General features: G+C 42.8%; 1 protein-coding gene across 7 annotated transcripts in view; it reads left to right on the top strand.

The window, feature by feature from the left end:
• The window catches only part of INVS (inversin), a 152455-nt gene that overhangs the window by 103826 nt on the left and 33968 nt on the right, over window positions 1-14661 (top strand). For 5 of the 7 annotated variants that reach the window (XM_026013329.2, XM_026013331.2, XM_072727853.1 and 2 more), the window contains one exon: window positions 2774-2986. The exons of the other annotated variants lie outside the window; for them this stretch is intronic. In XM_026013329.2, coding sequence (XP_025869114.2) covers window positions 2774-2986 — 213 coding nt within the window. The remainder of the gene's footprint in view (window positions 1-2773; window positions 2987-14661) is intronic. 7 annotated transcript variants of the gene reach the window in all.

The following is a 14661-nucleotide window of genomic DNA, read 5'->3' as shown; positions in this document are numbered from 1 at the left end:
AGATGTCCTAAAATGAAAGTTTCTTAATTTTAGCATTTGGGATTTCTTTCTGAATTCAATTTCCTTCCAGAAGTGACCAAACCACCTTTGCTTATATGAAAAATTTTCTCCTTTTATGTCTGACTGTAACTGTCAGGTGAGTTTTGAAGAGAGAAAATTTCTATAATCACTGGATGATTTTTTTATGTCTAATCATGCATCCATATAATCATCAGTGTTTCCACTTCATAAATCAGCTGATTATTTCTTCCTAACACCTCTGATTGCATTGGATTAGTAACAGCCACCCAGAGAGGAATCAGATCAGTGGCAGTCATTAGGTGGTCATAACTACTAGTTTGGGTCCTGTGGAAACGATATTGATGATGCGCAACCGTGGTATCACAAACCCTGCTGCAAGTGCATGTCCTATAATAAGAATGACAATAGCTGACATTTATTAATTGCTTCTTTTATGCCAGGCACAGTGATATCTTCTTTGTATTTATTATTTCCTTTTTCTCCTCAAGCCAAGTCTGTAATGAGGAAAGGTAGGTTGGTTAAGAAGTGACAGCATTACCATTGTTGGAAGGTACAATTGGCTTGTTGGTTTTTTTTTTTTTACTTCAATTTTTATATTTTTTGCACTCTTTGAATTCTTTAAATATGTGTCATTATTACAAAGTAATCTTTTTTAAGAATAACACCTGCTGAGATAATAACAGCGGTTAATTCTCAGGGTGGGAATACAGATGACCGCTGTGTTATTCTATGTATTTATCTTATTAGTTTATATTTCTAAAAATAGAAAACATATATTGTAAGAAAAGAACTTACCTAAAATTACACATCTAGAACGTAGCCAGTTGAGATTCAAATATGTAACCATCTGCCAATACAACTCATCTTTTCTAAATAATATATTTGTCAAAAAGGTATGCACAGTGTATACAATTTAAAAGGCATGAAAACGAAATGTCCCTCCCACCCCTGCCTTTGCGACAACCAGTGTCCTCCCCAGGGATGTCACTATCACGAGTTTCTTGGTAAACTTCTAGGGATATATTTTACGTGAGATAAGCATATGAGGATATGTTCTTTTTTATACAAATGGAGCATCCCTTAATATTGCTCTGTTTTTAAAAGATTTATTTTATTTATTTTAAAGAGAAAGAAAGAGTCTCAAGCAGACTGTGCCGAGCACAGAGCCCAATGTGGGACTAAGTCTCATGAACCTAAGATCATGACCTGAGCTAAAACCAAGAGTTGGACACCTAACTGACTATGCCACTGAGAGGCCCCAATACTGTTCTGTTTCTTAATTTTTTTTTCTTTCCCTTCATTTAACAAGACATCCTGGACTTTATTCCTTATTTATCCATATGCCAGAGCACAGCTGTGGCTGCGTTATACGGATGCCTGCATCACACGAATGGCCCATACTTATTGCAAGAGGTGTTCCATTGGTGGATACTGAGGTTGTCTCCACTCTTGTACTATTTCAAACTGTGCTTCTGTGAATACCCTTGTAAGGAAAGCATCTCACACACAAGAGCAAGTCTGTGGGATATATGCCTGCAAGGGACATGTCAAAGGGCAGATGCATGAGTAATTTTGATAGATAATGCCAAATTGTTCTTTCTAAAGATTAAAGTAGCACATAGAGAGCTAGTCTCTGCATCCTTGCCAGCACAGTGTGTTATTAAACTTTCAGATCCTCATTAATCTGATCATTAAAGTACTCTCCCTGTTAGCCTTAATCTGTATTTCTCTCAAATGAGTAAGATTGAACATATTTCTATATATTTAGAAGCCATTAGTATTTTCTATTCTGGGGACTTTTATCTTTGTTTTTGGTATTTTTTGCCCTACAGAATTTTGTTATTTTTATGTAGATGGATTTATCAATCTTCTCTAATGGTTTTGAGTTTTGGATCATTTTTATTAGAAGAGACCTTCCCCGGATCCCTGGGTGGCTCAGCGGTTTAGCGCCTGTCTTTGGCCCAGGGAGTGATCCTGGAGTCCCGGGATCGAGTCCCACATCGGGCTCCTGGCATGGAGCCTGCTTCTCCCTCTGCCTGTGTCTCTGCCTCTTTCTCTCTCTCTCTCTCTCTATCATGAATAAATAAATAAAATCTTAAAAAAAAAAAAAAGAAGAGACCTTCCCATTCCAATTTTTAAAAATCTTCCATAGTTTCTTCTAGTACTTCCATGGTTTCTTTTTCTCTTTTTAGGTCTTTGCTTCATCCAGAACTCCTTTTGGTGTAAAATGTGATATAAGAATCTCTTTTTTCCAGATGGCTATGCCATTGTCCCAACACTACTTAATAAGCCATGCTTTCTGACTTACAGGGCCATCCTTATCATATACTAAATCTCTCGGTTTGGAGATGTATTTTTTCTTCATAAGCATTAACCATCAGTAGCTATGGGCTTAAACTTATGAATCTCACATGATACTATCCACAGTACTTTTTAGATAGGCATGGGGTATTATTTGGCACATAGGGGAGAAGAAAAGTGATCACGTGTTCCTGCAGCCCCCAGTTTATGAGCCAGCAAGTGAAACTCAGGAATCATCATGATCAGTGACACAAAGCACCTAACTCCAGCTCTACCCTTGTTTTGTGCCCTCAGAGGAAAAAGGAACAGCCCTGGAGTACTGAAGATAGCCTTGCCTGAGAAACAGTCCAAATCTCAGAATGAGATTTTCTCCTGCTGCACACAATACTGCCAGTTTAACTGTACCTCAAATTACATTCCAACGCTTAAAAAAAATACCTTCCTGCTTTAGGTACACTCCCCTTGACTATGCTTTGCTCGGTGAGCGCCACGAAGTGATCCAGTTCATGTTGGAGCACGGTGCCCTGTCCATCGCAGCCATACAGGACATCGCTGCCTTCAAAATCCAGGCCGTCTACAAAGGGTACAAGGTCAGAAAGGCTTTTCGAGACCGGAAAAATCTCCTCATGAAGCATGAACAGTTGAGAAAAGATGCTGCTGCCAAGTAAGTCCAGGCTATGGAGACTGTGTTCCTTCACAGCCTGGGAATCAGGGTGGAAAGGGGCAGGTGGCAGGAGCAGGCAGGAGGGGGAATCGGGAAGATCTGAGATCATGTTGACCCCTGTACCCATGTCACCTTCCCCCTTCTGCCCACTGGGTGTGCAGAGCACTGTGGCTGCAGTGAAGGACCAAGGCCCAATCCCTGCTCGGTGGCTGTCCCTCCAGGCTAGCCCCTGATGTTCCAACGCAGGGACAGACCACCACCACAGCCATCATGGCAAGGAGTTGGGGGTGGGAAGGTGCCTACAGGAAGCTGCAAGGACGTAACTGCTCCTCCTCCTTCCTTTCCTGCCTTTCCACAGGAAACTGATACCAATATCCCGCCTACTTCACTAGAAGTGTCTAGTTTTGATTTGATTAAAGCAACCAACTTGTGTAAAAATAACTTGCCCTCCCCACCTATTCCTTCACAAATCTGTACTACATCATGTCATTTACTCAAGAAATATTGACTAAATTCTTACTGTACATATAAAACTCTTGTCTCAAGCCTTTGAAGAAAAGTAACTAAAAGCAAAGTGCTTGCTTCAAGGACATCACACTATTTTGGATAATGATACAGAATGTGTAAAATAGTCATTTGTGCCTATTATATACACACTGTGATTATTTTACCATAAATGATTGATTTTTGGATAATGCCTTGGTTTTCCTCCTTGGAGACCTTTGTTGGACTCTTTCTCTTTTTTTCTTCCTTCCTTCCTTCCTTCTTTCCTTCTTTCCTTCCTTTTATTTGCATTTATTCTACGCAGAATTTACTCCTAGGGTATAAGTTTTTGTTTCTTCAGTTTCTTCTGGGCTATCTTTTTATTCGGTGCAACCTCCTTTTCTGGTTTAGGAACAGTCTGCTCTTTTTCAGTAAGGATCATCTCAGTGCAGCAGGGAGAGTTCATCCGACCATGAACCCTATAAATTCTATGCCACATCCTGGAGGCTTTGTCCACCTGGATGTGCTTCATGACCAGACAATCTACCTCTAAACCCTTAAGTTCATTCAGCATTACTGTCTTCATTTTTAAGCATGTGCAGTAAAAATTCAGCACTCTTCTTGGGCCATCCACCACTGTTTGGCCTGGGCACACCTACCAACTCCACCATTGTAGCAATGGAATTGCTCACACTGCTTCTGCAGAGTGACATCCTTCTGGTACTTGGTGGCTTTTTGGATATGCATACCTGTGGTGGCCTGGGCAGTGTCACGTGTATTCTTACAGTGAACATGAAGATTCAAACCTCTTGATTTGCATGATTTTGTAGGGTTTTCTAGGTCCAGCGAGTAGTGAACCATTTTCAGAAATCACCTCAGGCCACTAGGGGAAAAAGTTGTTGGTAGGTAGAGATGCCGAAACCCATTCTTTTTGATGGGAAAGACAACAGAAGGATTCTTGATGGGAGTAACATCCTTGTACCTTGAATGTTTCCAAATCTTGAATCCTTCCATATCTTCCCCACAAGGGGGAAGCATAAGTGTAATAAAGAATAATTTAAAATAATAATAGAAGGCAGGACGAACCATTTTAGAAAGTAAATACCACTGTGACCTGAGACGCTACCCATAATGGCAGCTTGGGTAGTTAAGACTGACAGGAAATGGCAGTTTCTGTGAGTGAAGCTACCACAGTTGGTGGCGTCCTAGGAAATCTGATCCTGCCCTCTTCTCTTCATAAGGCCCTCTTCTCTTCACTTTTGCAAAAGAATCCAGTTTAACATAAGGCCTCTGTACATGCCTCTTCTTCGGCCTTATAAAAGTTCCCTGCAGGAGAGTGACAACTCTAAGTGGGTAATACATGTGGCAAATTATCCTGAGTCGCAAGTTAAATACTCTCTGCAGGGGCTGAAATGTTGTTTCTGCTTCTATCTGGTGTTTTCATAAACTCCAGTTTTAATGTGTGGGCATCTGTTTTCAGAATTTGAAGTCACACCTACCTGAATATGAGGTGGAATTCTACAAGGCAATGTGACTGATTTTGTATGTCCCCCCAGAAAGGAGCATATTAGTCCAAATCCATTCTGCTCTGTTACTGTAGAGAGGGGCCCTGGAGCCCCCACACTCCTTTTCCAGCAGGACAGAGGGTCTGTGGTGGAACACAGCATTTCTCTCTCTGGGTCCTGGTGTTTTCACCTATGACACATGGCAGGTTAGACCAGCTGACTCGTAGGCACCCTCTGGGTCTGTGGAAGCCTCCGAATCTTCACAGTTAATGATCTCAGTCTCTTTCTTCTCTCCTTTGCCTCCTTTGCGCAGAGGCCATATGCCTGGGTAGAGAGTTTGTGGACAGGCTCTGCTGAGTCAGCGTGGAGCTGGGAACCAAGAATCCATTTGTTAGATGGCTCCTATATGGAGGAAGGGCTTTCACATCAGGACATGCTTACAGATTTTTTTTTTCCTAACTAGGTTTTTTGTGACTCCCAGCCTTGAGGGCTTGAAAGGGCACAGGGATTCAGGAACCATCTAGTCCAATCCCCCCCAGTTAGTTGTTATCCTGGTTAGTGTCACCATCACCAAGGTACATCTTCCTTGTTCTTATGGCTTAGTTTCTGAAGCTCATTTTTAAAAACCCTTTTACATGAGAGCTGTGCTTACCATGACAATATCTAAAATCGCCTTAACTGGAAATTTATAATCTCCTTTCCTTTTTCTCAGCCCCAGTCTCTCCTTTATTAGGTGTCATTATTGGAAGGAAACAAATTTCGTGCAGTCCAGTCATCACCTCCTACAGCCCTTGTGCCATAGAGCTCCAAGGGAAATATTTAAATGGAAAAGAAACTCATTGCATTTGTTTAATTTTATTTCTCAAAAGTGATTTCTTAAGATCTGAGTCAGTGTTTAATTTTGGCCTTGGTTTTCGCTTTTAAGGAACAAAAATCAGAATGGTAAAACTTTGGTCCTTGCTGCCACCGGCGCCTCCCTGGCCCAGGCGTCCCAGGCACATCACGCCACCTCGGGGTCCCAGCGTAGCATCTTAGGATGATGGCACACATCACCTTCCTTAAAGCAACGATGTGAAAGGAACTTATTAAACTTAAAATGACTTCTAATTTACTGATAGAGAAATTGGGAGAGAGTGAGGTTTTAGTCATATTTTCCGAGGCATGTTTTTTAGAAAATACTATTTAAGAAATAGCTATAATCCACTTAAAAGCACTTTATAACTCATACTCCCCACCTATGTTGTTGCCGAAATGAACATCGCTGTAATTGACCTGCCACAGCACACGGCTGAATGCAGGCGAGACAAGGCTGTATTTATGTTGCTCACTCGTCTCCCCAGAAGCTTCCTTTTCACCGAGTTTCTGTTTCACCCTCTAATCTCAGCTCTCTTCTGCCTTTTCCTTCTCACATCTTCGTAATCACACCACCTCCTCACTGAGGTCAGCTCTGCAGACTCGCCCTTCCGCTGCACCTCGCGCTCTACTCTTTTCCACTGGAAAGGTATCTACTCTTGAAACTTGAGTGACTTCATCTCTGTAGATAGTCCATTACTCTGTCTCACACCTCACATCCTGACCTCCTGGAACTCTGATTCCACATCATCAGTTGCCTCCTGGGCATTTCCATTTCGCTGTCCTTTTGTGACTTGCTAGCACTTTCCGTTTGTGTGTTGTTGTCACTGTCACTTCAGCTTCACCGTGAAACCTGCAACTCGCCACCACAGTCGGTCTCTCTTCTCACCTCCTTATTTCCCTGGCTGGTGCTGCCCCCATTGATGCTGTTAATTCCTCTTAAAATGTGCTCTTGCCTCCATTCCTCTGTCCCACCACTCTGTGAAGGCCATCACTCTTGAATACCATCCACGGTGCTACATAAGACCCTTCACCATTCTGCCTCCACTTCTGTCTCTAAGGCCCATTTCTCTCCATGACCCCCTACCTGCCCTGGACTCAGCCATCCTGAACTTTCCTCACTTCTTCATGTTTCACTTTCTTTTTTTTTTTTTTTTTGTATATTTTTTTATTGGAGTCAATTTGCCAACATATAGTATAACACCCAGTGCTCAGCCCATCAAGACCCCCCCTCAGTTCCCGTCACCCAGTCACCTCATCCCCCCTCCCACATCCCCTTCCATACCCCTTATTTGTTTCCCAGAGTTAGGAGTCTCTCATGTTTTGTCACCCTCTCTGATATTTCCCACTCATTTTCTCTCCTTTCCCCATAATCCCTTTCACTATTTTTTATATTGCCCATAGAGTAAAACCATATAATGATTGTCCTTCTCTGATTGACTTACTTCACTCAGCATAATACCCTCCAGTTCCATCCACGTTGAAGCTAATGGTGGGTATTTGTCATTTCTAATGGCTGAGTAATATTCCATTGTATACATAAACCACATCTTCTGTATCCATTCATCTTTTGATGGACACTGAGGCTCCTTCCACAGTTTGGCTCTTGTGGACATTGCTGCTATAAACATTGGGGTACAGGTGTTCCGGCGTTTCACTGCATCTGTATCTTTGGGGTAAATCCCCAACAGTGCAATTGCTGGGTCGTAAGGCAGGTCTATTTTTAACTCTTTGAGGAACCTCCACACAGTTTTCCAGAGTGGCTGCACCAGTTCACATTCCCACCAACAGTGCAGGAGGGTTCCCCTTTCTCCACATCCTCTCCAACATTTGTTGTTTCCTGTCTTGTTAATTTTCACTTTCCATAACTTTCCATGCGTTCTGGGAGACCTGAGCTGCATCCTGGCTGCTGTATGAGATTGTGTGACTCCCAGAGGCACATGATCAAGTCCAGTTTGGGTCACTCAGTTCAAACTCTTGTGATGCTACAGTCCCTTCTAAGGAGGTGGTTCTGTGTCCTCAAAAAGTCAAGTGACAAGGAATTCAGGCAGCACATTCCATAGTAATGGACAGTTCTATCTGGCAGAAATTCTCATCTACCTTTCAGTCTTGAGATACCCCTTGAAGCAAAACAGAAAAGTCTAAACCCTTTTTCCATAAACCAACTTTCAGATCATTAAAGAAAGTGCTCCTGGCATCCCTACTCCTCCCCCAGGTCTCCTCTTCTCATCATAATAGATCCAATTGCAGCCCGCCTCCCTGAACACCTTCAGGCTGTCACTGAGTTTCTCCAGGGGTGACGCAGAGCCCTGACCCTTCTGCTTGAATTGTGGTTAACATTTCATGGGGAAACACTGCCATGGTTCTACTACATGCCACCCACTTCTCTGAGCCTCAGTTTCCATTAATAATATGAAGATTTCTTAGTCCAGGATGGGCTTTGGGGCTCCATGCATGCCCTGAAGCTATACATAGTGATTTGTCTATTGTGAGCATATGTACTATTTGGGTGGTGAAGATCTATATATTTTTTATCACAACCTCAAAGAAGGTCCATGAGTCACAAAGAGATTTTTAAAAAACATTGGTCTAAATGATATCTCAGCTCCCCCCACCCCACCCAGCTCTAACATTCTATAAGTCCAAGGTTCTAAGACACATGACATTTTCTTATTCCCTCAAGAGGAAGTCAGAGCCCAGATATTCCTCAGCCTGTTATTCAGCGACAAGAGACAGAATCTCACAAACCCCCTCTGTAGGGCACAATACCAACTGAAAAGGTTAGAGCAGAACCTTTTCTGTCTTGTGAGGTAATCAGTTTCCTCTCACTGGAAATATTTCAGCAGAAATGAAATTATCATCTCTCCGGGATAATATACAAGGAATTTTTAAAAATTATATAAAGAACTAGTCGTTGAGATCCCTTCTGAGTCAAAGATTCTGTGAGAGCTAGGTTGCATGTCCTTGCTTATGCTCTTGCCTCTGCCTAAAACAACCTCTCACTTCCCTCTTTCTCATTTTGACATTCTTTCTAGGTTTTTTTTTCTTCCCAGGTGGTGCCTGCCTCCCATAGCCCCCATAGCTCTGTGTAGGTACCTCTGTGTTAGCCCCCACCACATCTAGAACCCGTCACATGCAGAACTATCTATAGGAGCATATGGGTCCAACTCCCCACTAGATGGTCGGTTCCTTGGGAACAGGGATTATATTTGTGTCTCCATATTTCCAATATCTTAAAATACCTGACATTTAATAAGCATTTAATCATAAATGTTCAATCGCTACCATTACAGTGAGCCTGAAACTTTACATGAGTCGTTTTTCATTCTAGGCCTTAGTTTCCCCCTCAGCCAAGTGGGAGGCTTAGTCCCCTTCAATCCTGTGAATCTCTGTAAGTGTACCACTTTAATCTATCTGCCTTCCCTGGGCAGAAAATATATTTATGTACCATTTATCCTCATGACACACACTGGTCCTTCTAGATTTGTGCATTCGGCTTCCTAGCTCCCTCCATATTTATCATGAGCAAATTACCAGTTGACAGGTTTATGATAGTTCTTTATTCTGATTTTTTTTAAGATTTCATTTATTTATTTGAGAGAGAGAGAGACAGTGCATGAGCAAAGGGGAGAGGCAGAGGGAGAGGGAGAAGCAGGCTCCCCTGCTATGCAGGGAGCCCAACACAGGGCTCAATACCAGGACCACGGGATCATGACCTGAACCCAAGGCAGATGCTTAACTGACTGAGCCACCCAGGTGCCCCCTTTATTCTGGTTTTTAAAAGCCTAAGAGCAAAGGGGTTCACCCCTGCATATACTTGAACATGAGACCCCACTATGTGGATTCCACGAATTTCTGTTTGCCCAGAGTTGAATTTGCCCAGTTTTGAGAAGAAGAAAATTCTATCATATACTGCAGAAAAAAGCAGGCTCCCTCCCCTTCCAGTGGAGTGCCGGAAGTTTCCATGGCCATGAATGTGGGACCTACGACAGATCAGAGAGAGAGGATTAAAATGGCTCTTACAGAAAAGGGAGTTGTGTAGTTGCAACATTGAGCATTTCTGAAAATATGGTTAGGCCCAGTCCGGAAGCTCTTAGACTGCATGGCACTCATGCCAAACACTGATTTCTTCACTTCTATCCAGATCCTGTCACAGGGCAGCTTTATCTTAACAGCTTTACGTAAAAGTAATAGTGATCAATTATATTTATATAGTGCTTTCTTTAATGTTAATTTATTAAATCCATACAATCATTCGGTAGGTAGGACTACCCGTCCTCATTTCCATCCTCATAGCTATCCTCAATCTCATTTCACAGATGGGGAAAATAGCATACAGAGGTTAACACTCCTGAAATCACACAGCTCATAAGGAGAAAGATGGCACGTGAATCTCAGTCCTACCCTGAGCCAGGGTTCCTACCAGCCATACTTACTGCTGGAGGCTGTCTCCAGCTGCCAGCACCCATCTTGATAGGCCAGCACGCAACAGCTCTGCTTATTTTTTTTTTTCCTTTTACCTATAAGTATAATGAGAACCAGGCCTCAAATCAGTTTTTCTCTTACCCCAGAGCTTGTTCAATTGCTCAGTGTTGTTTCAGTAACTGTTGAAAGAGTGATGCCAAGTCACCATCATCAATTCTGCAACATAGTTTAATAAAGAATCTTCCTGTTACTCTCAAAGCTAACTAACATGGCAGTGCACACCAAATTCCTCCTAAATTTTTGAGAAAATTGAAAAAAATTAGTTGGTTCCAAGCCTACACCAAGACTGTAAACAATAATATCATTAGGGCAGGGGTACCTGGGTGGCTCAGTTGGTTAAGTGTCTGCCTTCAGCTTGGGTCATGATCTCAGGGTCCTGCAATAGAGCCTGGTATCAAACTCCCTGCTTGAGGGAGTCTGCTTCTCCCTCTCCCTCTGCTCCTTCCCCTGCTTGTGTGCTTGCTCTCTCTCTCTCTCTCAAAATTTTTAGAATCTTAAAAAAAAAAATAAATTATTAGGGCAAAGCCCAGTTAAATTGGTACAACAGGACCTGCTAAGTAGATGTTCCTTTTCTGTCAGAGCCATTTTAATTCCATCTTTCAAACCTCTCTGAGGTCCTGCCTTCGTAGCAATGGCAGCTTGAACACTCCACTGGAATAAGAAAGAGCTTGCTTCTTTCTACAGTTTCTGACAGAATTAATTTCTTCTTGTCGAAACTGAGCAAATATGATTCTCTATTGGAAGCCACATTGGAGGGTACAAAAAAGCATGACCTTCCAGGACTTAAATTGTACAGGCCCAGAGGGAGGTCTGTGCCACATTGTGCAAACAAACATGGCCAGTCCTGAGATGCTAAAGCCGTTGGACATTCAAGTCATTTAAATTATGGCCCTTGATCTGACTCTTTGCACACCAAGCAATCGTTGGATCACTGAGTTCTTTTTTGGCCCATTTCTGTAGTTGTCATCTAGGCGACTCATTTGTAGAAATCTCCATCCTTGGGACTCAGGTTTGGTTTGGGGGGACTCCAGGCCACATTACTGCCTCATAGTGGCCCTTCAGAGATCTGCAGCAGTAATGTGTCCCTTACATCTTTTTTCACCTGGGTGACACAGCCCTGGTTCCTTCAGCCCACAGTTTGGAACCTGGACTCCAAAGGCAGGGCTATTTTATTGGCATTAAGATTCTTCTATGTTAGTAAATTTCCTGCTAAAATGTTACTTCCTGTGCATAGGCAGAATTTTATTTCTCTTTAATTTTTCATATAGTCTAGAATAGCATTGGTTCCTTTTCTGATATTTGTTCCCAAACTTGACAAAAATAGGTCACATTTATAACATAATTCCCATGGAGATTATTAGACCTTCTACATTCTGCAATAAATTAGTTTGAGAAAAAAACATGTTTCAGGACAATTGAGTCTAAGGGTTTAGGACTAAAAGTTATATCTGAAGCTATATGACCCAATTTATTCTTTTTTTTTTTTTTTTTTTTTTTTTTTTTTTTTTAGAGGTGGACATAGGGGAGGAGCAGGGACAGAAGGAGAGAGAGAATCTCAAACAGGCTGCACACCCTGCATGGAGCCCAATGTGGAGCTCAAGCTCACGATCCTGAGATCATGACCTGAGGCAAAATCAAGAGTTTGATGCTTAACAGACTGAGCCACCCATGTGCCCCTGACCCAATTCATTTTTTAAATGATAGAAATGGATCAAGTGAAATTTTAAAAAACAACTCTGTCACTGAGGTCAATGGTATAGGGAGGGGTAAAGAACTGAGGTCTAGCTCAGCTGTCTGTAGTTTACCATGCAGTCATGGGTAAGTCACTTGTCTCTGCCTCAGTTTCCTTATCTACCAAATAAAAGTGAGTAAATTGAGATTCCTTTAAACTCAGACCATGAGCAGTGGAGCTGGACCTTATTCCCTAAGGACACATGCATGTACGATCATGTTCTGCTCCCGAGCTGTAGTCTTTGTGCATGTGTGTGTTCTCAGTGGTATTGTTGCTTTTGTTTTAAGGCAGCAATATGTAAATAGGATGCAGGTTATACATCGTCCCAATTCTAATCCCACCCCCTTATCTGCAATGATCACTACTTTTACATCAAGAGCCACAGCTCTGGAGAACTGCACAGTTGTGGGCCATACATCACCTGGAAGATTTTTTTAATACATCAGTTTTTTATTTTTTTATTTTTTTATTGGAGTTCAATTTGCCAACATATAGCATAACACCCAGTGCTCATGCTGTCAAGTGCCCCCCTCAGTGCCCATCACCCAGTCACCCCCACCCCCCGCCCACCTCTCTTTCCACCACCCCTTGTTCGTTTCCCAGAGTTCGGAGTCTCTCAGGTTCTGTCTCCCTTTCTGATATTTCCCATCAGTTTTTTAAAATATTAATTTATTTCTGCTCACAAACTGAGGCTCTAATGATATATTCTGATAATTACATTCTTTCTTCCAAATCTGCTATAACTTAGTTCTACCAAAATGAAAAATGCCTTCCTGCAAACCTTCCCTCCCAAAGTAATCTTCAGAAGACAGGGCGCCCTTGTTTTCTGGACATTCTGATCACTCTAAAAGGCTAGAGCCCCTGTTTGTTCTGTGGCCGCCTTCATGGAAGCCCAGAAAGGTCTGCAGTAACAAGGTTTGCCCTGCACCTGATTGTAAGCAGCTGCTTAGAATTGAAAAGGAAAGCTGTTTAGTTTCCCAAAAGAAAGAGAAATGACCACTCAAATAACAAAGTCTAATTTATCACCTCCGAGCCCTTCTTAATGGCAGTGAGATCCATGTAGATGCCAAGCCAGACAACCGCACGTGTGTGTCTGTCTAAAGGACCAATATTCTCTTAGAGCAGTTCTCTTCATCAGTGCTCGTAAAAAGAGCAGCCGTCCCCGTGCCTGCCAGGAGCAAGGCTGTTAGATCAATTAGTGGCACTTCAGCCACCCAGATGCTTCCACCTTCTTCTGAAAAGCAGCCTTCTCCCAGACAGCTCACACTGAAATGGCACCTGCTAGCATCCATATGCATCTCAGGCACTGATGATGACAGGCTGTCCAGCGAGCCTGTGGATTGCAGCGCTGCATGCTCAGGTGTCAGCAGTTGGCAAAGCGTGTAACAAAACCAGAGTCAAGGGAAAACATCAGAGTTATACAGGACTTAGCACAACCCATCTGGCCACTTTTGCTAGGAACGGGACGTAGTGGGAAACTATTAGGTAAGCCAATGTGGACCACAGGAGCTTCACCACAGGACAAAAGACCTTCAGAAGGGGAAGTTAAGTTGACAAGGCATTATATCAAAGTGTAACCCAGATACCTGTCATCTGAGTCTTCTCTGTCCCTTGAGATCTAAATAAACATTGCCTCAAATCCCACAGCCTGTGGAAATCTGAATTCTATGACTTCTTGGAGGCGTAGGGTCTCTGCCTCACTCTTGTTTCTTGCGTCCATGTCTGATATCTTAGCTCTGCAGCTTGTCAAGTTGCTTATAAAAAACCATGTGTGAGCGTGGTAGACCTTACCAAAAAGGTGGTGTCATTGAGGAGAATCACATTTCATATCTCGTCATGGTATAGTTAACAGTCCATGTGAGAGGTGCCTGGGTGGCCCAGTAGTTAAGCCTCCAACTCTTGATTTTGGCTCAGGTTATGATCTCAGGATCGTGAGATCTAGCCCCACATCAGGAGTGGAGCCTGCCTAAGACTCTCCCTCTCCCTCTGTGCCCTCCTCCCTGCACCCACTCTCTCTAAAAACAAAACAAACAGAAAAAACAGTCCATATGAAACTTTACTGTTGCCTTAAGCCTTGCTACTCAAGGTGCGGTTTGGAGGGCCAGCAACACCTCTATAACCTGGGTGCTTGTTAGAAATGCAGAATCTTGAGCCCTCCCCCAGGCTTGCTAAATCAAAATCTAGATTTTAACGAGATCTCAGGAGACTCCATTCGTTAAAGTGTGAGGAGCGGAGACCCAAAGTTCTTCTCCATCAGCTCCTCATGGAGGGTTCTCAGCCTGGCCCTTGCTATACACAATACCCAGCCTTTCATCTTCTCTTTCTTCCCCCTCCTTTCTCTCTCTCTGGTTCTTTCATCTCCTCCTTCCCTGTCAGGAGCTTCAAACACATTCTCTTTTTATCAGGAGCAGCACTCCCCCAGAGCCTCAGAGCCAGTTGCCATCCAGGCCCTGAAGGTCTCACCTGCTACCACCCTTCAGTTCTGTTCTCAAGCTGATTAAAATATTTGTCCAAACAAGGTCCCCTGTCCCCCAAGAGGGACTCTGATACCAGCTATTACAATATTTTTATTACAATAAAAATTATTACAATAACCTTCAGATAGGTTACTGAAACCT

This window comes from Vulpes vulpes, chromosome 12 (genome assembly GCF_048418805.1).
Source record: "Vulpes vulpes isolate BD-2025 chromosome 12, VulVul3, whole genome shotgun sequence".
Lineage (NCBI taxonomy): Eukaryota > Metazoa > Chordata > Mammalia > Carnivora > Canidae > Vulpes > Vulpes vulpes.
Note: the sequence above shows the minus strand (reverse complement) of the source record. Positions and strands in the feature narration are given on the sequence as shown.